Below are 23,915 nucleotides of genomic sequence, written 5' to 3'. Positions count from 1 at the left end.
TAAAGCATGTCTGAGATTATGAACCGATATTAGAATGCGTTATTTTCATGTCAAGATATAATCGTCCTATAACGAGTCACATGTTTCTGTGCGAGTTTGTTTTTGGAACAACTTCTGATAGTGTTTGATCCTCATTCAGTTAGAGTGATGCCTGGTTTTTAGCTGTTTTGACCAGCCCGTTCTCATCCTTTGGCGTCATACATGTGACGCTTTGGACATTTCGTTGAAATCTTACGCACATGGCATCCTTTAGCATCAATATGAGACGCAGAACTCAAGGCGTCATACAGGTGACGCTCGTCTAAATCCAACGCACATGGCATCCTTTAGCGTGAATATGAGACGCAGATCCCAAGGCGTCATAACCGTACCCTACCCCAGACCTAAACCTACCCATAGCAGTGCGTGTTATATTGACGCTAAAGGATGCCATGTGCGTAAGATTTCGACGAAATGTCATATGGCGTCACCTATATGACGCCAAAGGATGAGAATGCGTTTCGACACACTCAAGTAGGCAATAATTTTAGAGGACTGTGTCTGTCTGTGAGTGTATGCAGTGTATGTCATGATGTAATGTGATGGCTTTAAAAGTTCTACTTTCACCTGTGGAGGAGTCTGTAAAGATAAAAAAAATAGCTTTTAAAGTTATGTAGGCATGTAATGTGATGAAATCTTGTTGTTGAAAGTGTAATGTATCTCATGTGGCCCAAATCCCTGTTTATATGTGCCAGTTTTACATAAATAAGCAGAGCATAAAAAAATATACACCATAACCAAAATATAAATCTCAAATAAATGTTTTTAAAAATATGTTTTACAATTACATATTTACAATTATATCTAAATGTAATTGTTAAATCTTTTAGCTCTGCGAAATGATTCACTGTTTCAAAGCACTCCAAACCGGTGACATCTGCTAGTGAAAATGGTGTAAAGCCAGGGCATACAGTAACAACCCCAACAATGACACAACTGCAACTGACAGAAGATACACAAAGTTCAACTTTAAGAAACATTTTATTGACCATCATTTGTGACATTTTCGAAGAGTTATGGTTTACAGAACCAACAAAGTATCAGTTTTGTTTTAATGTTTTGTTTCAGGGCTTTAATGGAGATGATATAAAATGTGAAATGATATTAGAGTACTGCAATGAAAAGATCAGAGGTCAAACTAAACATTTTATCCACAGCAGGGCATGAACTAGGATGAACACATGCCATTCAATTAACCAAAAACAAGACGATCAGTTAGAAACAAGATAAACAAGGACAAATCAATTCAACAATTTAAAACCAACAATCTGACATGACACCAATGTCTTGTTCATTTACACATCCATTTTATAATCAGTTTTTTTTGTGTTATATTGTTTTTAAACTTTCTTTAACTGAAACTCTTTTCAACACCCACCCCACTAATCTGCTGTAGGTGGTGATCCCTCTCCTTTCTTTTGATGCTGCTCTCTTGGTGATCAGAAATGTGTAAATAGCTGTAGGTAACGATCATCAGAAAAGCATAATTGCACTTGAATGGTTCGATCCTTACCTCGTGGCAAGAGAACCCTTAAGGTTTCCTGGAGAGGAGAGGTCTCCAAGTCACACCTACCAGTTCAGTGCTTAGTCTCCTGGGCACTATCAGAAACACTCTTTTCTCTGCTTCTGTATTTCATGTCTTCTTTAAATTGTATAGATGTTTTCAATTGGCATAGTAAACTGCAAATATTTTTGGACATTTATGATCAATTTCTTTTCAGGTTCCTCATTTGTAAGTCACTTTGCTGTAAGTCATTACAGCATATGGCTAAATAACTAAATAGAAATGTCCAGTAGGGAAAAGTAAGCATGTCCGGTTGATTATGACAGAAATCAGTTGTTTGGATTGCCATTTGTAGTTGATTGTTTTAGGAAACGATGCTGTAAAAAAATAAGACCGAAAACTTAGAAATTAATAAACATTTTACTGTAAAAAAATAAGACACATTAATATACAATTGTTATGAGAATCATTTACAAAGATGAAAATATTTTTTGTAGGTTATGTTGAAATAATTCTGTTTAATTTAATTGAATATTGACTATTGTGAATGACAGACACTTTACTAGCAATATGAAATTAAACATTTACAATTCATGGAGCAAATCATCACTCACTGTAGTTTCTCCAGTTTACAGTTTGGATCCTTCAGTAAATCGGAAAGCAACTTTACTCCTGAATCACCCAGTTTATTGTTGTTCAGATTAAGCTCTCTCAGGTGTGAGGGGTTTGATCTCAGAGATGAAGCCAATGAAGCACAACCTTCTTCTCCAATACTGCAGTTATACAGCCTGTAGAGAATAAAAAGTACAAACAATCCTTAATGTTTCCTTCAATGTTGTACATATGAAATGTATGTATATTTGAGAGATGTCTATTTTGTGTGTGTGATCTGCCTACAATGATTTATGAGCCCAGTTTTTAAATGAATTTTTAGAACAAAATGTATAGAAAATCAAAAAGCTCACAGGAAAAAGCATACACTGGCTACAACATAATCAATTTTTTATATTTTGTTGGTTCTCTCTTGTTTTTGTATCTGTTCATAATTTCTTATGGCAAAAATTATAACGACACATTTTGGCATGCTTCATTGCATTATCACAAATAAAATACTTGGCTCCAAGCACAACTACGCAATTGTTATGGTTCTGTTCTGTCATGTTGTGTTTTATTTTGAAGTTCTGTTCCATTTCCTTTAGTTCCTTTTTCCCTACTCTGTTTAGTTTCGGTTTCCTTGGATACTGATTATTTTATTGTTTGTTTCTCTTGTTACATATTAGTTTCACCTAGTTTGGTTTCCTTTGTTCCAACCATGTATTTATAACCCCGTTTATTTGTTGTTCTTTGTCAGTTCTCGTTTGATTTAAATGTTGTTTATGTTACTCTCTTGAGTTATCTCCAATGTGTTCAGATAATTAATAGACTGTTTTGTTTTTGAATCTCATTTGTCTTTGTGCCTGTTGACTACACGTTACAGCAATATGCCTATAAAATCTTTAACAAGTTTTTAAAATTAGGAATAAAGGATGAAGATGTTAATTTTCATTGGCGAGACATCATTTTTGGCCACTGCAGTATATATATATATTTTTTTTTACTACAAATATAGTATGATGACCAGCGCAGTACTCACTGCAGTTTCTCCAGTTTACATTTCCATTCCTTCAATAGCTCAGAGAGCACCTTAATTCCTGAATCGTCTAGTTTATTATTGCTCATATCCAGTTCTCTCAGGTGTGAGGGGTTTGATCTCAGAGCTGAAGCCAGAGCAGCACAACCTTCTTCTTGAAATTTGCACAATTTCAGCCTGCAGATGAAAGGAGAGAAAATCAAATACATTTATATGTAAGTGTTAGAATCAGCTGAATGTGTGCTTTGTATGTTATCATTCTAAAGGAAAAAAACAGTCTGTGTATCAAGAGTTGTGAACAACCTGCTTTTCTCCAATGCATGTTAGCTACAATTATTGTCACCCCTATAAATTCTTATGTAAGTATATTCCCATTCATATTTAAGTTTTTTTTAGCACACAAGGGTGACTTGGAGCAGCCATGATGACTTCCTGTTCAGCAAGAGTATAAATATAAAGAAACACAAAGGCCAAATTCCTTTAATCATTCTTCACAATGAGTAAAACCAAAGAATATGGTTCTGATGTGCAGCAAAAGATTGTTGAGCTTTACAAAATAGAAAGTGGCTATAAGAAAATAGATACAGCATTGAAAATCCCCATTTCTGCCATCAGGGCGATAATTAAGAATAAATAAACTAAAGATGTTACAAATCTGCCTGGAAGAGGACATGTATCTACATCAGGGGTCTCCAACCCTGCTCCTGGAGAGCTGCTGTCCTGCAGATTTTAGCTCCAACCCTGTTGGAGATCCCTGGTCTATATTGTCCTAATGCACAGTGAAGAGAGTTTGAGTTGACCACAAGTTAGGGAGGGGTTTGAAGAAAAATCCTCCTCACTCATCCAAAAACAAACTCTAGAATATTCAGTTGTCAGACACGACTGGAATTCAAAAGGGACCTTGTTCTATGGTCAGATGAAACTGAAAAAGGGGGCTTTTTGGCAGTAAGCCCAGATAAAAAGTACCCCATGCCCACTGTTATACTGCCCTATATAAATATACTGCTGCATCTTTAATGTTGTGGGCCTATTTTTTATGCTGGATGTCCTAACCATCTTCTTCAGATACATGGTATCATGAATTCTAGCAAATACCAAGAGATAAAAAATCAAGACCTGACAGCTTCTGCTAGAAATCTTATAATGGGCAGTTGTTGGATCTTCCATCAGGACAATGATCCAAAACAAACATCAAAATCAACACAAAAATGTGTCACTCAGCAAAAAATCCTATAGAAAATTAGTGGGGTGAACTGAAGAGAAGAAGCACCAACATGGACTTGGGAATCTGAAGGATCTGAAGAGATTTTGTATGAGGGAATGGTCTCTGATCTCTTGTCAGGTGTTCTCCAAACTCACCAGGCATTGTAGAAGAAGACTCAGAGCTATTATCTTGGTAAAAGGACATTGCAATAATTGGATGCCAATAATTGTGGCCAACGTGAACTAGAGAAAAACATTTATTTCATAATGAGATCCACAATGAATGATGATATAAGCAGGGTCTATGACAGGAACTAAAGGTCGACATTGAGCTTCTCTAATATGAATTTCCTTTGGAAACTGGATAGAGATGAGTCATGCATCAAGAGAGCTAAATAGCCAGCATATCAAAATGGGCTATAAAGAAGATTTCATCTCAAGTCATCTGGTCAATATAACCATACATTTGTTAGACATAGGGAAACAGATGCAGGTTTTTGAACACTCAGATTGGGACCTGGATCCGACCAATTTTTAGAGGGCAATTAGGGCTGGATCAAATACTTGGCCTATACTGCATACCAGATCAGCTCATTCTGTTTAACTCCTTAAAACACTGGGTACTGACAGAAGATGGGAAGTAGAATAGACCTTAGCTTGAAGGAGCTAAACAGACTGATGAGTGTGAACGCCCTGATAGAAAGGACAAAAAACTGACAAATTTTCTCATTTCAAAAAAAGCATGGTTTGTTAAAAAAGCTTTGTCTATTGCTCATTTCTTCGCTTAGAATATTTATACTTGGCTGAGCCTTAACAGATGCACAATATGGGGTGTCAAAGGACCTTGGATCACACCAAAGGTGTATTGTGCTTTCAAAAAACAGATGAACACTGTATGCGCAGAAGTTCCATGAGATATTTCAGAAGGATCTGCTGCTCTTTAGTAAGCAAAAATACAATAGCCATCTTAGCTCGAAGGAGTATGTTAACAACCTAGTAACCTTTGTTCCAGCCTAACATAATGTTCTGACACAATGTTTTTTGATTGCCAAAATGTGTTTTGATTGAACCCCAGGAGCACAGGATGGTTAAATAACCAAACAACCAAAAATAGATAGCATGCATATGGAGGAAACTGTATTTTAAAAAATGTTTGAAAGGAGTCTGTACATTAAATAGTTCATACTGAATTCCAGAAAACCAGAACAACAAGATCATTTCACTTTGACGCTGCCTTTCAATAACTACACTGACACTCACTGTAGTTTCTCCAATTTACAGTGATTATCCTGTAGTAGATCAGAAAACAGCTTTACCCCTGTGTCTCCTATTTCATTTCCATTGAGATTGAGTTCTCTCAGATGTGAGGGGTTTGATCTCAAACCTGAAACTAGAGCTTTAAAACACTCCTCAGTAATAAAGCAGTCAGACAGCCTATAGAGAAAAAGAGAAAGTCACATCTTTCAGTTCAGCACATGCATTCAGCAAAAAAAAACGTTATGTGTATTACAATTATTTTTAGAGAAACTGATTATAAGTTAAACACATAATTGACTCAAAAATGACAATACTGTGAACATCCACTAATAATGTAAGGAACAGCCAGGTTGGTGAAGTCAGAGGCCGTCACATTTGTCAGACAGGCTGCTTCCAGTGTCTTGAGATCTTGCAATGAATATTGCTCAACTAATGGGGCACGAATTAGATTGGCCACTCAGAAAATGCTTGTCGAGCTAGGAGGACTGAGAATCCTGAGGCTCGTCGTCATGCTGAGCTTCCTGGCTGCGTGCCCAAAATCTTCCGAATCTGAAGCATAAATAGCCTCACGTGCATGTGACAGGCCGAGGTATTTCACACACTTACCGTGCGGGTCATCACTTGCAATGAAGCGAGAGCACAGTGGCTGGCAATGACGCAGATCCTTTGTGCTTCACCGAGAGGAGAACGAAGCAAGTTCCACTACATGCGGTCGCTGAAGCACAAAAAAGAGAATATCCAACAAAAAATCGCTTAACTAGCACGGGCCAGATAAACCGCTTCCTCTGAGGAGGAAAATCTGAGGGGCAGATGGAGCGTTCCCTCATCCTTCCCTCGGGTCCTTTTGACTCGAAAATCATTTTGTAAAAATGTTTACAGTAAAAATGCAGTGTTCAACAGAGAGGTCCAAGACCCTAAGACTTTTGTCGCACTTGAACCACGAATACACACACAAAAAAATTAATAGATTCGAGGAGCTTTATGGTTGAAATTTAAAAAAGTAACAAATCCTTTCCTCGCGGGTCAAATTGACCCCCATATGAATTAATGGAATGCGAGGAATGCTTCAGTACACAAAGACAAACCTAAAAATGTTCAAAATTCGAACTAAAAATGCTAAAACTTTACCAAAAAATTATTTTAGAATGTCTACATCTGTATTTAAATGCATTCTGAAGAGAAATTACTTTAGGACCCCGCAGAACACCTCATTTGCTCCAAATAGAGCTATAAGGCCATTTAGTGGCAAGAGTCATGAAATATCATTTTATATATATTTTTCCACAAGAGGTAGGCAAAGACACCCAATGTAAGATATTTGGAGCTAAATTAAAAGGTTTATGCATGAAATTGTGAGTTATTTTGAATTTAAGTTGAAAAAATATGAGGAATGTGCGTAAATTACTATTTATTTATTATTTATTGATCAAACTTAGTAATTTAAAGGTAAATAAAATAACAAATAACAAAAAAACTCCAAAGAAATAGCATTAAAAAAATGTGAAAAAATATGATCAAAATAAAATAAGCTTTCTGGACAAAAAAAGTATCATTTTAGGGCTTTGGTTCATTTTGACCCGCGAGGGAAAGATATGTTACAAAAACACGAGGGAAGGATGAGGGTTAAGAGTGAGTGATGTAGCGTCTGTCAAGAGGCGCCTGTGCCATCAGCCAATGATTATGAAATATCAATTCAATATAAAGTAATTTAATGCTTAGTGGTTTGACTTAAATTATTTTTTAAATGTATACATGCCCAGAAGTACTACAAATTTCACAAGGTAAACATTTGTTGAAAGTAAATTAGTGAAAGTAAAATATATGTTTCATATAATATATTCAGGTATTTTTACATTATTTTTATTTTACTTCTATTCAGTTTCCTTTTTCCATTGTTGGTTGGATCCCAAATGGCACACTTCATGTGGACTCGTGGCCTCGTGGCCTTAAATTGTGAGTGCTCGCAAAGTGTACGAGTCCGTAGGGTGTCCCATTCGGTATTCCAGCGCTTAGAAGTGTGCTTGCGAGCGCCGCCTTTGTGGCCCCGATGCGGACTTCATGAAGCCCGCACTTTCGCACCCTCCACACGAGTTACCTATCCAGGAATCATTGTGAACGCCTAATCAGATAAATTAGGGGAGGAGTTTCGTGGCTGTTTAACTTTCGATGGCATGATGTCATCAAGCCTGTCCCAAAATACACTCTCGCGTGCCTTCGAGGACTCGAGACCAGCACCCCTTAGGTCTGCACTTCCTGACGTCACCAAGTGTGAACTGTGAACTCGAAGGAGGTCCACAAAGCCAGAGTGTGCCATTTGGGATCCAGCCGTTCTAGCCAGTCTTTAGTTGTCATAGTAACTAATTTGATTTGTCATTCTGTTCAGGTGTGTGCACCATGTTATCGTTTGTATATAAGTTTGTGTGTTTTCCCTTTAGTTTGTATGGTCTTGTTAATGTGACGTTATGTTTGCTTGCCTGCCTTTTGCTGAAGATACCTTTGGATATTATTAAAAATAGTTTGAACCTGGTTCTTCATCTTTGTGTGCTTTCCAACAATGTATTATGACACACATTCTGTTATTGTTTCAGTTTCATTTTCATTGACCTTTATATTTTATCCATAAAAAATGGGTTAAAATTAAGCATTTTTCAAAGACAAATCCTGTACTGCAGTGGTCTATGTGATCTTTTTGGTTAAATTCTGAGCAAATAAAAAACAACTGGAATTCCTCCCATATGTCTGTATTATAAAAAGGTATTATAAATACATCATATTAACCGTTTTACAATATGGTAAAATAGTGGAACTCACTGTAGTTTCTCCAGTTTACAGTGTGTGTCCTTCACTAGACCAGAGAGTAGCTTCACCCCTGACACTCCTGGTTTATTATAGTTCAGATTCAGTTCTCTCAGGTGTGAGGGGTTTGATCTCAAAGCTGTAGCCAAAGCAGCACAACCTTCTTCTCCAATACTGCAGTTACACAACCTGTAGAGAATATACAGACAGAAGCATTCTTATTCTGCTCTTACTGCACTGTAATATAAATATACTTTTCCATTGGCAGAATGTGTTTATGTATTGTTTGATGTTGTTGTTCAACTATTCTATCAATAGGTTTGTATAACCAGAGAAAAATATAGGAAATTAGACAAGAGATAGCTTATAAGGATTATTATTATTTAAATAAATATCCAGCCCATTGGTTCTCAAGGATAACATCTGTCTAATGATAGCATGATAATTTCAAATCAAAACTATAATAACTACTAAGACTCACTGCAGTTTCTCCAGTTTACAGCGTGGATCACTCAGTAGATAAGAGAGCAGTTCCACTGCTGAGTGTCCTGGTTTATTATGGCTCAGATTCAGTTCTCTCAGGTTTGAAGGGTTTGATCTCAGAGATGATGCCAGAGCAGTACAAGCTTCCTCTTCAATACTGCAGTTACAAAGCCTGTAGAGAGAAAAAGAATCCTCAAATTTACAGCTCAATACAATTGAAATTCCAACAGGTGAAATGAAGCCTTGAGATGTAAGTGTCTGACTAATCTATTCAGTGAGGCTATTGTTTTAGATACAGAGGGGTACAAACATATTAGAAAACATTAAATCTGTGATTTAAAGTAGGGATTCACCAAAATAAAAATTCTGAGTAGAAACCGAAAATTCTGTATTCACTTGAATGAAAACTGAAAATGCAACAAAAAAAATGACTTTTTAAAATAGTACAAATATTTATTTAAAATTCTTAAAGCAGACTTTGCTTTTCCAGTGAGTGTGAACGTTACATGAGTGGAGCATTCACTTGGGCTGTGAGCAACTGAGCAGTGAGAGCACACACAGAGAAGAACACTGAGCAAAGTGGGTGCCGGTACAGACTTACCTGCTCAGCCAGATTCGCTTTGAAGTCGTGTATCTTCAAAAGCAGAACCGCTCGCAAAGTTACAAAAAATGCTGCGCGAGAGTAAACCTGTGTTAAAGTATTAAACACTCAGGGGTTTGGGCGGCATGTATATTTTCATTACATATTTTCTGCCTTTTTTCGCTTTTGGACAAAAACAGAAAATGCCATTTCCGGCGGCTGAAATTTTGGTGCATCCATAATTTAACACTCTGGGGTCTGAGGGGGTTTTGGGGCCCTGGAAAAGTTTTGACATGCCCTGACATTTGTGCTTTTTTTAGTTGCTTATAAACATATTAATGGCTAAAGTCTCATTACACTGTATTGAGAACAAACTGGGGTACACTCATATGTGATATGTTGTAACGACTAGACAGATTAAACAAACCATTGTTCCAGTCAATCTTCACAACCCCACACCCAGGCAGACTCTGTGATGTCTGGTTGCCCCACTGAGAATTACCACAAATTTGCTTATCTTATACACTTTAAAAAGGCACTGCGTTGGGAGACAGTGCCTGAACAGAAAAGTACAACAAAAGGCTACAACAAACAGACATGTAGTCCCACAGAAATGGAATTATTTCCACTAATTCAGTGACAAATCTGTCTAATAAATAATAAACATGTATTTCCCCAGTACATTTTGTGTATTATTACTGTTTGTATATAGTCTTTTTATATTGTATAGTGTTATGCATGCCTGATGACATAACTACTAGTTAATGTAGCCCAAACTAAGGGGGTCTCTCCTATTTCGGTGGACATCAACTTCTAATAGAATGTAGCAGGGCTCCAGACTAACTTTTCCACTGGTTGCACTGGTGCTACCAACTTTCTCAGTTGGTCGCACCAGCATATGATTTGGTCGCACCTTTTTTTTTTTTTTTTGCTACATGCCATGGGATTAATCAATGCATGCTGATGAATAGTGGTTTTAATGGACCAAGGCTAGCAAAGGCTTTCTGAGTTGCAGCAGAAATACCTGTAATATATTAATTATCATTGCCAGGATTTCATTTCAGGATTTTCATGGATTTTGGACAGTAATAATTTTAATCTGTAATTTTAAGCATTTTACATTTGAATTATACAATCTATCTATTTACATTTGAATCATATTCTATCTATCTATCTATCTATCTATCTATCTATCTATCTATCTATCTATCTATCTATTATCATCTTTCTATCTTTTAAAAATCATTAAACATTCAAATGTATGCATTACATTTTAAAAGATTAGAGTATTATAATAAACTGATACAGATTTTTAGTTATCAAAGTTTATAGTTGTAACAAAAAGCAGAAATCTCACACTCCTTACCTTCTGCATTTTATAATAATTTCCTTTTCCTCTGTCGAGCGATCATGAGAGTAATCGCTCGACAGAGGAAAATATAACCGCTAAAAAGACGTAGGAGTAAGGGGCTCTGTGTATATGCATTAATTCGTGAATTCGTAATTGGCGCGTTTCACCATCAGTGTGCAATGCGCGTGATGTCTACGTTCGTCAATAAATAAACTGCACGTGTCTTGCGGCAGAACATTGTAGACGGAACTTCTCTCCGTTAATGTCTATGGCGAGTCACGCAGGCACTGGGCTACTCCGCAGCCGAGACGACCCCGGGATAAAATAGTCCGAATATAAACACTTATTATAGGCGTACCGTAGTGATTCAGAATAAGTCAAAAACACAGTTTGGAAAATGGATTCATGATGTAGCCTACTCGTTCATTTTGAACATAAGTTATAGGGATGGGACGAAATATCGTTTGACAAAATATTGCGATACAAAACGTGATGAAACGCATCGAGGTCGAAAAAAAATGGATCGCGAAATAAAGATAGATGGCACTGCAGCATGATTTGCGTAGTATAAATAATTTAGTGTATTATATGTGTGTGTGTATGTATATGGGACAGACATACAGTCTATGGTTGCAGGCTGGCAGCACCATCTGCTGATCAAGCAGGGTAAAACTAAATGAAAAAAAAATTTATACCCGGGGAACGGTGCGGTACGTCATCACGTCAAGACAGCGCATGTTGCAACAACAACACTGCAGTCTACAGCGAGCTAACAAATATTAGCATCAGTACCAACTGCCTTGCCCCCAAACAGCCGATTATGGAGTCAAATGTATATCTATACCGTAAAACTTCAAATAATAGCCCGGGCTTTTATTTTCCCAAATCGTCGAGCTGCACCGGCTTGTATTTGAGACAGGTGTCTATATGAGACCGGCCTTTATAATTTAGTGTTGAGATGTTGTTCATTGAGTCTAAGTAAGCCTAGAGTCTCTAATCTCTAAAAATCTCCAAATGCTCCACGTGAAACTGCGGTCTTCCGACCTTTTACTATCGTGTCAATTGATTTTGATTAATATGCGCGGGGAGAGAGAGCAAGACAGCGCTCGTGTTGTTTGAAGACGTGAGAGTGCGCGTGCGCGGCCGGGCGCTCTCTCTCTCTCTCTGCTCGTTATGCGCCCTGTCAAGCGCAGCAGTCATTCTATTCATCACTCACCGATCAAAATAGGCTTTGGCGGGACACACATTTGCTTTGGCCGCCGCCAAAAAGCGGACGATCTGACGGGTTTTAGAAGGTTAAATACAACCCAAAACTAAAAAACAGACCCGGCCTCTATTTGAGACCGGCCTTTATTTACCCAAACCTGCAGCCACACCAGGCGTGTAAAAGAGACAGGTGTCTATTTGGGACTCGGCTATTATTTGAAGTTTTACGGTATGCTACATCAATGCCCAGTGAGCGTGTCTTTTCCACAGCAGGAGACATTGTGTCAGCTCAAAGACCACTGATTACACCAGAACATGTTGATATGTTAGTTTTTTTGAAGAAGAACCAGTCCTGAGATAACTTAACCTAGGATTAGAGCAGCACTAAGAGTGTTCTTGTTTGTGTTTGGCCAGTTAGGCCTTGTGTTTCCCTGTGTGCAGCTGAAACAAAAATAAATAAGTTGTTGTTATTTTCTCAAGTAATATTTTTTTCTTTTTTTTTTTCTTTTTTGATATCGTATCGTGACGTATCGTATCGTGACCCTGGCATATCGAGGTGCATCGTATCGTGAGTTTAAGTGTATCGTCCCATCCCTAATAAGTTACGGACTGCAGCAGCTGATACAACGGCGTTCTGTTGCTCAAGCGTCCACTCGCACAAATGCGACCACATAACATTTTAACTCGCACATTCTCAAAAAATGGTCGCATATGCGACCAATTTGGTCACAGTCTGGAACCCTGTGTAGTGTGTGTTTTTTGTATTTTTCAGAGTATAAATGGACACAAACTGCTAGCTTACTCAAACCATACAAATGAGTCAGCTTTTCAAACAAAGGAACTTTCCCGCTTGAGAATTGCACCTTTCTCATTGATCAAGCCAAAACTCAAAGGTGTGACCTCGGTGGAACTTAAAAGCCAACACAAATTGTTATTTCCTATTCTTTCTTTTGGTAGTACATTACATTACTTTTTCCCCTGAATATAGCAAGTACTGAAACATACCATACCAAAAACACCACTCTTAAACTACTGGTTTGATACAAACTGTATAAAACCAGTTTGAACTGGCAACTTTGCCGTACTGGTTGTTCTTTAGTAATCATTCCTAGTTTTGGTTGCTCTAGAAATTTCTTCTGAAGCAAATACTGAACTGTTTTTAATTGTAGACAGCTGCACTTCAGCTGCATGAACAAAACCTGATAATTATGTTAATAACATTACTACTGCTAAGTTTGCATTTCATGTTGACATTGAATTTACATTATCTTATGCTGCTAAAAATTATAAACATTGAGGAGTAAGTTTGCATAAAAATTACACCAGTGCATAAAGTTTCTTATCAAAGATTATTTGCCATTGCAGCCACTTATTTGTGTTGAGGACAAACACTGGGCTATCTTGGTCCACACTCTCTCACACACAATCTTAACCATGTTTTTCTATTCATTGTTTTTTAATGTTGTCCCTGTACAGGGTTAGAGACATATAACATGCCATTTTATTACGGTCTCAGACTTTTAGACCCTATTGTTACAGAAAATTAGTTTGTAAGAAGCAAAAAAATAAATAATAATAACTTATCTGTCATTCAAAAATCTGTCAATACAGCAGCACTCACAATAACTTCTCCAGTTTACACTGTGGGTCCTTCAATAGATCAGAGAGTAACTTCCCTCCTGAGTCCCTTGGTTTATTCCAGCTCAGATCCAGTTCTCTCAGTTGTGAGGGATTTGATCTCAGAGCTGTAATCAGAGCAACACAACCTTCTTCTCCAATACTGCAGTTAGACAGCCTGTAGAGAATATATATATTAACAGCAATTCAGCTGAACTTCTGAACAATTCTCAAAGGTAGTCTGCACACGTAGTAAAATACTTCGAAGAGATCAACACAAACAAAAGGAGCTGGAATAAATTATGTGAATTGTAAGTGTTTGACTGATGTATTGACATTAAAAACAAATAAACTATTAGTGGTTGTTACAAATATGTAAGCTATATATTCACAAAAAGAGAAGGTGTAGAGCAGAGGTGCCCAATCCTATACCTAAAGGATTACTATTCTGCAGTCTTTAGTGATGTTAGAGTGTTTACAGGCAGGTGTGTTTCATATTACATTAAAAAAAAATTGAGTAACGTCTTACTTTAGAGTCTGCAGTTTACATTGAGGATTCTTCAGTCCATCAGAGAGTAGCTTCAGTCCTGAATCTTGCAGGTTGTTGTAATTCAGGTTCAGCTCTCTCAGACTTGAAGAGTTTGAGCTGAGAACTGAGGCCAGTGTTGAACAGCTCTTCTTTGTCAGATTACATCTCTGTAGACTTTAAGAGAAGTGATCAACATAACCATGTAACTACAGACACCGAATTACTTATGTTCAAAAGATACAGTATCTCATTATTTTTCAGCCTTTCGACAAAACTCAATACATATAAAAAATGTTATGTATTTGCTTTCAAATAAGTTAAAACAATTTTTATATGAAGAAACCTTCCTGTAAAGCTACAGTACAGTGAAAATGTTATGCTCTTCTGTAAAAATGCTATAAAATGAGGATGCTTTCAAAAATAATGTCATAAATGGGTTTTATTTATCAAATAACTTATATTAACTAAATCAAATCAATATTTGGTGAGAACACCCTTTGCCCTAGGTACACTCAAGCAGCCTTTGTCCTAGGTACACTTGCTCATAGTTTCTTCAAGTTTAGGTTTCTAAGGTAGGTTTCTTCAAGTTTCTTAGAGATGTTGCCACAGTTCTTCTGGATTTATTTTTTTTCTGTATTTTTCTGTTTCTTCGATGATGGTGTGGAGCCATGTGGAGCATACCGGCTGTTGTCAGACTCATTCAAAAACCTCACTCGATTATTACAATTAATGGCAAATGGATTGTTTGGATATGTATACTGATATTTCCTACTGGCACACTACTGCAAAATATATAAATAACTGGCTTAAAACCATTTTTTCGGTGAAAATACTAACATGCCTAAGACTTTTGCACAGTACTGTATATATTGCAATGTGGTATATTTCCCAATGCAACATTTTCAGAGGATTAAAGCAATAAATAAACTATGATGTATGATGTTTTGATTAGAAAAATGCTCACTCAGATTTTCTAGAAACTTTGATGACTGGCAGCAGCATCAAAAGACCTTCTTCAGATGGTTTATATTTACTCAGTTGAAACTCATCAAGCTCCTCTTTTGAGTTCAGCAACACAAAAACCAGAGCTGACCACTGAGCAGGAGAAAGACTGATTTTAGGGAAATGAATGACGTCCATCCTGCTCAAAAAATTTTGAACTTCCTGAACTAGTGAATGATCATCCAGTTCATTCAAACAGTGGAACAGATTGATGGACTTCTCGGGGGAGGGATTATCCTTGATCTTCATCTTAATGTACTCTACTATTTCCTGTTTGCTGTCAGATCTGCTTTCTGTCTGTGTCAGGATGTCTCGTAAGATAGTCTGATTGGATTCCAGTGAGAGACCCAGAAGGAAGCGGAGGTAAAGGTCCCAGTGTCCATTTTCACTCTGTAAAGCCTTGTCTACTTCCCTTTTCAGTAAATCTGTCATGCTACTTTTTGTTTCTTTTTCTGAAAGAAACGTGAATAAAGCAGCAATGAACTCCTGAACGCTCAGATGAACAAAGCTGTACACCTTCCCCAGGTACAGTCCTAACTCCTCTCTGAAGATCTGGGTACAGACTCCTGAGTACACTGATGCTTCTCTGACATCAATACCAAACTCTTTCAGATCTTCCTCATAAAAGATCAGGTTCCCCTTTTGCAACTGTTGAAAAGCTAGTTTTCCCAGTGAGAAGATGGTCCTCTTGGCCTGCTGAAGATCTACTTTATATTTCCCATCATACTTCTGGGTCTTCAGTTTGGTCAGATAGATCAGGAAGTGAGCGAACATTTGAGTGAGAGTCTTTGGGATCTCTGCACTCTCTTTTTCACTCAACATCTTCTCTAGAACAGAGGCTGAGATCCAGCAGAACACTGGGATGTGACACATGATGTGGAGGCTCCTTGATGATTTGATGTGTGTGATGATTCTATTGGCCAGATTCTGATCACCTATTCTCTTGCTGAAATACTCGTCCTTCTGAGGGTCATTGAAACCTCGTACCTCTGTGACCTGGTCGACACACTCAGGGGGGATCTGACCGGCTGCTGCTGGTCGAGAGGTGATCCAGAGGAGAGCAGAAGGAAGCAGATTGCCCTTGATGAGGTTGGTCAGCAGCACATCAACTGAGGCTGATTCTGTTTCATCAAACAAGCTATCATTGTTCTGGAAATCTAGAGGAAGTCGACACTCATCCAGTCCATCAAATATGAACAGGACTTTGAGGTCATTAAAGTCTGTTGCTCTCAGTTCGTTTGTATCCATAAAAAAGTATTGAAGAAGTTTCATCAGACTTATATTCTTTTTATTTGTTAAATTGAGTTCTCTGAAAGGAATGGGAAATATGACATGAACATCCTGATTGTCTTTTTCTTCCGCCCAATCCAGAATGAACTTCTGCACAGAGACTGTTTTTCCAATTCCAGCAACTCCTTTAGTCAGTACAGTTCTGATGGGTTTGTCTCTTTCAGGTGAGGCTTTAAAGATGTCATTGCATTTGATTGGCGTTTCATGTGTCACTGGTGTCCATGATGTTGCCTCAATCAGTTTCACCTCATGTTGATTATTGACCTCTCCTCCCCCTCCCACTGTGATGTACAGCTCTGTGTAGATCTCATGTAGAGGTATTGAGTTTCCTTGGTTTGATATTCCATTATTAATTATATGGAAATTTTCCTTTACTGTAGATTTGTGTTGTACCAGACAGAAAGGGGAATGTTCTGGTAAACAGAGAAAGAAAAATGGATATTCACAAGCCATATATAAATAACTTTGCAATTTATTATTTTTCTGATACAATAAACATAAATAGTAACCACAAATGTACCTTGTCCCCATTCACTTTCATTTTAGGGGAAAAAGCAGTTTGGGCATTCTGGTAGATTACTCCTTTTGTATATCACACAAGCCAGTAATACAGATTTTTAACATGAGAATAAATATTTATATTCCTATAAAGCTCTTACTGGTCTGAAGTGTGTTAGTGATGTCTGTATGATTCCAGTTCGTCGGGACCTGCAGTGTCTTCCGAAGCCCCTGTCTGACTCTGCTCTGCTCTTCATCATCCACTTCCTTTCTTTCAGAGAATTCTGGGTTATCAGATCTCTGACCTTCATCCTCCTCCTCCTCATCCTCCTCCTCCTTTCTTTCAGAGAATTCTGGGTTATCTGGGCTTAGCAGTCTTGTGGACCTCTTCAGCTTTTTTCATGAACGAGATGATGATTTTCACAAATTAGGCATTTTTCCTTGATGTCACCTGATATCTAGTATGTCTACACAGATACAAAAATACACTGTGTGCCTAATTTTGTTTTCTTAAAAAATTGGGTTGGAAAAAAAGGAAATTTGTCTTTTGCAGGGGAATTACAATAAATTTACTATAACTTGTGTTCCTAATTAGATCATCTATTTTTCAGCACTACAAATTAGAAATATTAAACTAGTTTGTTTCAACAAAAAACACACAAAAAAAAACATAATTTAACAACAAAAAAAGTGTATTAGTCTAGGACTATTTTAAACAATGACAGAGAAAGCAGTTATTTTGTTCTGTTTTAAAACGCCATTTGAGTCTAGGACTAGGCTTATTCTCTGTCCGGAAACCATCCCTATCAGGAGACAAGTGGTGGATCACAGTTCCAATAACTAAGAGCACTAAAGAGGCATTTCTACTGACTCTAAAAAACACCAGGAAAAAGATGCCTAGTGTCCCATATCACCTGTATGAACAGGCCATAGTCCTGCTGCAGGAGGCAGGAGTACTGCAGATGTGGACAGAGCAATAAACTGTGATGTCTGTAATGTAAGATGCCTAAGACAGTGCTACAGGGAGACAGGAAGGACAGCTGATTGTCCTTGCAATGCCAAACCACTTGTAAGCATGCAGCCCCCAAACTAACAAACTAACTAACTTAAATAACACTAATTGTACCAAAAAGGCCCACTTTGGATTAATTTGGATTAATTCATAAAATGAAGATATTAACCTTAAAAACCAATGATATGAAATACCACCCATAGTCGTGTCTCGGAAGGGATGTCATTTTTAGTTGGAAAATATGGTAAAACACATACCTTAAAAGAGTCCAACCGCCTTCCTGTGGAAGACTTTGATTCCTCCTGATTCATACTGTGGTTGTGGGTAGATTTCTTGTAAATATTTAATCAGGCATGTAATTCACAAATTGAGTATTTGTCATCTTAAATCTTCACATTAATGTTCAGACTCCTCCAGCTGTAAACCATGAGTCTGTCCTCACCTCACATCAGCAGAAGAGTCGCCTGAACTGAAGCCGTATGGTACATCCATTGACTGCACACTCTTCAAGGTCTCACCCCGGGGTTTCGTAGATTCACTTTGAATAAGACTGAAAAAAAAAAACAATTAATTCCTAATGCTGTTTAAATTTTTCATTATTTATTTCTTGTGAAGAACTCGGAGGAAGATATTTTGAAGAAGGTTTCAACATGTTTTGACCAAGCAATGATACAACAGTGAACCCCCCTGACTTTCATTGTGATGACATGAAGTGGTGGATTTCTTATCATCCTCATTTACAGCTAATAATTAATTTCCTAATAATTAATATATGGTACAAGTAACCAGTATGCTATATACTGGGGGTTGGTGTCTGGCACGCATCAAAATTGCAATAACCCTTATTATGCATTTAATCTGGCTCCCATAGACTATGCATTTATAATTATATATTATTTCAAGATCATGTATGCAATCAATGTATCCATTGCATAACTGGCCAGTCCTGTGACTGGGACTGTATATGCTATTATTTGAAAACTCATGATTTGAGACCCAAGTCAAAGAGGTAAAACAGTTTGAATAATACCTTTTTGAACTTTGCTGTAATTCCACTATAATCAACACAATCTCACTCCCAACTCGTCACGTATGCATTTTGAATTTGAAATCATACCCCAAAACATACATCACATAATTTGATCATGACAATAACATTATCATGCCCATTCCTTCTGTGTAAAAAGGAAATTTGCATTGTTGCTAATACTGTAACTCTGCATATGCATGCTCGAATTAAAATCCTTGCCATCAAACTTCTTCCCTTGAAATCTTGAATCAAGCACTACATGAAATTTGCTGTCTGTCTGATTCGCATAAAACTGGGTATGCACATTCTCGAGATATTCCAGATAAAAATGTATCAAAAGACTATTGATTAATTTAATCGTTATGGAGATACAGGTCAATCTAGTTCTGGGTGCTAAAGGTGCCAGGTGCTAAACATTTGTCTTTCTGAAGGGGTGCATGATGATTCTGTATGGTATTGAAGGGTCCACTCCAGTGCGTAGCATCCCAATTCCCTGTTTCTTTGACATGGTTATGACTAGGGCTGCAACTAACGATTATTTTGATAATCGATTAATCGGACGATTATTTTTTCGATTAATCGATTAATCGGATACAATTTTCAATTCGATTTTTTTGTTTATTATGACTAAATAAAACCCGGTTACACTTTATTTTAAGGTGTCCTTGTTACAGTGTAATTATATATTTAAGTACAGAGTAATATTAAGTAACTACATGTACTTACTATAGGAATAGGGTAGGATTTGGTTGAGGGTTAGTTGCATGTAATTATGCATAATTTACTGTTATTACTACAGTAAGTACATGTAACAAATGTAACAAGGACACCGTAAAATAAAGTGTTACCTAAAACCCTAAATTAGGGTATTTATGTGTAAAAGTGTACTTTAAAAAGTGCAAAAGCCACACATTGAGTTTTACAAATATCAATATTTGCATTGTTTTTAATGATAATTGCTGATGGCAAGTTGACAACCATGATTAATGTAAAAAAAAAAAACATTTATATCCAACATATTGTTTTAACACAATTTTTGTTAAAACAAATTTACAGACATGTTGTTCAGATGTGAAGATATATACTAAAAACATCTAAAATATATAATTCATTTAATTTTTATTTAAAAATAATTGAATTATAAGGATAATTTGTAAAAAATAAATATAGAAAGACTGAAAACAAGCGTGTGAACATAGAGCCGCAGTAGATCGCGTTTGAAAAACAATTAAAACTTAATAGTAGACAAATGCTATATAAAGAGAGCGGAATGGAGGTACGCAGCAAGCTAACAGGCTTGATTAAAAAGACGCATTGCAAAATGATGCATTAGTGCACAAACATTCGCTGAAAACCACTGAGTAGGCTACAGTGACTAAAAAACAATATTTTACTGTTGCTGTTATTAACTGCCTTTATATTTAGTGCTTCGCTTTGTAAAGACCGTTTTAATTTAATATTTCTGCGGTAGCACTATTTTAATCCATCACTTATGTTGCGAGCAAACTGATTGCACAACCTGATGCTCGAGACGCAAAATACAGACATCCCAAGTCTCCCGGAAGTTCTGGAAGTCACCCGCATATTGATATGCTCCCTGATGCTCGCAAATTAGTTCAAACTCCCGGGATTTGAGCGCGCATGCGAGACAGAAGAGACTGTGCTCCAAACCGTGTAGCGCGAGCGCGGGGCAGAGCAACGGAGGGAGAGAGACCTTGCGTGCGTGTGTGTGCGTGTGTGCCTCATGAAGCGCGTGTAAGACAGAGAGCATCCTGATTGGCCCGTTTCAACCAATCACCAGTAAACGCTCCCCGTGACGTAAGCAGACCAACTAATCGATAATGACATTCGTTGACAACGATTTTCATAATCGATTATTATCGATTAGTTGTTGCAGCCCTAGTTACATAGCTGCCAACTCTCACGCATTGGCCGTGAGACACCCGCATTTGATTGGTTTCACACGCTCACACGCCACACTCCCGATTTCTCACGCTGAAGTGTCAACCCGGGCGGTCAAATGCCTGGAAGATGAGTTTATCTATATATCTACCTGTTGAGCCACTCGTGATCGACTAGTTATACCGCAAATTCGTTAAAAATCTCCCGTTATCTAGAGCGAGCGTGCATGCGAGACAGAGATTGTGCTCCAAACCGCGTAGAGCGAGCGAGAGACCTTGCGCGAGCTCCCGAGAGAGAGACCTCCCGCGTAGAGCGAGCGAGAGACCCCCCCGCGTAGAGCGAGCGAGAGACCCCCCCCCCGTCAACAAATCTCACGCCGAGCAAAACTCAAAAGTTGGCAGGTATGTAGTTATGACTGTGACCTTTTCCCATGTAACGCGTCAGCCATGGTCCCACACCGGCTAAAACCTTTTTTTTCAGGATCTGAGTGGACGGCCCTCGATGTTTTAATGGTGCCAAGGGATCAAGATGATTCAATGTTCACACTGTTGGGGAAGATCCCCCCAAAAAACATAAAATGTCATACTAATTGTAGTAAATGAACACTTTGACCAAATACAATTTTTAAATTAAAAAAAAGTCCAATTGCCTTCTTGTGGAAGACTTTGATTCCTCCTGATTCATACTGTGGTTGTGGGAAGATTTCTTGTAAACATTTAATCAGGCATGTAATTCACACATTGAGTATTTGTCATCTTAAATCTTCACATTAATGTTCAGACTCCTCCAGCTGTAAACCATGAGTCTGTCCTCACCTCACATCAGCAGAAGAGTCGCCTGAACTGAAGTCGAATAGTTCATCCATTGACTGCACACTCTTCAAGGTCTCACCCCGGGGTTTCGTAGATTCACTTTGAATAAGACTGAAAAACAACAACAATGAATGGAAGAAGGTTTCAACATGTTTTGACCAAGCAATGATACAACAGTGAACCCCCCTGACTTTCATTGTGATGAGGAAGTGGTGGATTTCTTATCATCCTCATTTACAGCTAAGAATTAATTTATAAATAATTAATATACTGTACAGGTAACCAAGTATGCTATATGAGGGTTGACGGGTTACAACGGTTTTTTTTCAGGATCTGAGTGGACGGCCCTTAATGTTTTAATGGTGCCAAAGGATCAAGATGATTCAATGTTCACACTTTTGGGGAAGATCCCCCCAACAAACTATTAGTAGTAAATGAACACTTTGACCAAAGACACTTTTTAAATAAAAAATCGGATTACAAGAATCAAGCGGAATCTACTTTTGGACTAGATCGTGTGTCTGATTTATCGAAGATATTGAATTTTTTTTTCAAAAGTTACAATTGTTCACTTTTGCATTAGGGTGTCTGATGCATCTATATTTTTCTAGTTATGTTAGGCTCTAAAATATTTTAGGGAGTAGAAATCGAATTGTCTGAAATTCAAAAACTGAAAATGTGCTGTTAATTCATTGGTCAAAAAGTGTGAACCCTTTATTATTTAAATTAATTATGGATCTTTTAATTAATTTAATACGGTATATTGCCACTCCTGTAAAAAATAAATAAGCTGGTATATTTAAGAAATATTTGCACATGGGGTGCCTTCAAATTTTGTCATGAAGTCACAAAGTTTCAAAACCAACATGCTTGAGGAACTGAATTTTAAGCAAGGAAATGCATTTTAAGCAAGAGGAAAGCAAGATTCTGGAATTCTTGTGGCAGTCGGACCTGTTCCTCCAGCAGTAGATGACTCATGAGACTCTCCCTACCTCACATGAGCAGAAGTGTTTCCTGAACTGATGTTTATTGGGTCATCCATTAACTGATGGCTCTTTATGGACACACGGCAGAGTTTAGGAGATTCCCTTTGACTAAAACTAAACAGCAATTCGTCATTGTTTTTTTTATTATTATTAATCTGTTTCAAATAACTAAATTACAAATAAATATCAAATGCTGAAATTGGCCACTGCACAGTGAAATGGACCTAACCATTGACTCTGACTCACCATTCATTTGTCTTCGCACCAGTTTCTCCAGAGAGACTCTTTCTGGAAGCCATGGCACCATTTAAAATGTTGATTATATATCTGAAAATAAACTAAGCACACACATATTAGCAATTCAGATACATCAAAACATCAAAAGTCTCTGTATTTGTTATAGTGGCTGTATGTTCTGCCTGCAGTTACTGTGCTGATCAATCCAAAGGGATTTGCGATGTAGCTGTTAGTTTTGAATGTTAATGTTCTCTTGTGAGGTTTACCATTTGTTTTTGTTTTCATTTTTCAAGTGTTGTTATTTGCTCAGTACTTACCTGTTGAAACTTGCTGACATCCAGTTCCTCATTCACATGAATATTACATTACAGTAGTATATATTACATACTATAATAAGACTTACAAACGTGTTACAAACAACCCTTAATTCTCCATGATTTTGTTTTAGTTTATTGTGTCAATGTGTAAAGCACAAGCTGTGATACTCACTGTATTTGTCTTTCCTTGTGTAATTCCCCTCTTCTTACCAAGTGCTTCCTTGATTCTTTTGTTTTACAGTTTTACTTACACCTATGAAGGAGGAGTCTGTAGGCCAGGGGTGTTGAATTAAATTTCCAAGAGGTCCAGTCTCTGTATTTCCTTCCCAGCGGAGGTCCAGATAATACTGTTTTGGAATAGTTATACATTTCCATGTGGACAGCAGTAGTTCTTTGTAAAAGAAAACAGTTGAAATAGTCATCAAGGATAAGGATACTGGAAACAAACAAGTGGTGTCTGAGATTTTTTATCCATTCAAAAATGAAATTGCTTAACTTGTTTAGCCAAATTGGATTTGAATATTAAATTCTCCAAACTGATCAGATGTTTAATCAGACTTTTAGTCTACTGTTTTTACAGTCCGATACCTTGCACATATTACACATAAGGCTTAGGAAAGGATCTGGATCTAGA

At 37.4% G+C, this 23,915-nt stretch overlaps 1 protein-coding gene across 3 annotated transcripts; it reads right to left on the bottom strand.

Annotated features, from left to right (window-relative positions):
- Nucleotides 1-1,396: 1,396 nt before the first annotated feature.
- LOC130084374 (NACHT, LRR and PYD domains-containing protein 3-like) lies at nt 1,397-23,509 on the bottom strand. Of its 3 annotated transcripts, none has more exons than XM_056249769.1 (15): nt 23,454-23,509; nt 22,974-23,065; nt 21,745-21,852; nt 18,440-18,547; nt 18,255-18,309; nt 17,147-17,378; nt 15,160-16,900; nt 14,196-14,369; nt 13,671-13,844; nt 8,911-9,084; nt 8,445-8,618; nt 5,637-5,810; nt 3,177-3,350; nt 2,158-2,331; nt 1,397-1,920 (listed from the first exon to the last, which is right to left on the bottom strand). In XM_056249769.1, the coding sequence occupies exons 2-15, from the start codon at nt 23,024-23,026 to the stop codon at nt 1,908-1,910; spliced, it is 3,528 nt and encodes a 1,175-aa protein (XP_056105744.1). In that variant the 5' UTR covers nt 23,027-23,065; nt 23,454-23,509; the 3' UTR covers nt 1,397-1,907. The 3 variants fall into 3 exon arrangements, with proteins under 3 accessions (XP_056105744.1, XP_056105745.1, XP_056105746.1); XM_056249770.1 differs by having other exon boundaries at nt 13,671-13,829; XM_056249771.1 differs by lacking the exon at nt 3,177-3,350.
- Nucleotides 23,510-23,915: the final 406 nt, after the last annotated feature.

The sequence above is a fragment of the Rhinichthys klamathensis genome, unplaced genomic scaffold (assembly GCF_029890125.1).
Source record: "Rhinichthys klamathensis goyatoka isolate OS25496 unplaced genomic scaffold, OSU_Roscu_1.1 h1tg000062l_1, whole genome shotgun sequence".
In the NCBI taxonomy this organism is placed as follows: domain Eukaryota; kingdom Metazoa; phylum Chordata; class Actinopteri; order Cypriniformes; family Leuciscidae; genus Rhinichthys; species Rhinichthys klamathensis.
The sequence above is the reverse complement of the archived record's forward strand: the minus strand, read 5'-3'. Positions and strand labels throughout refer to the sequence as shown.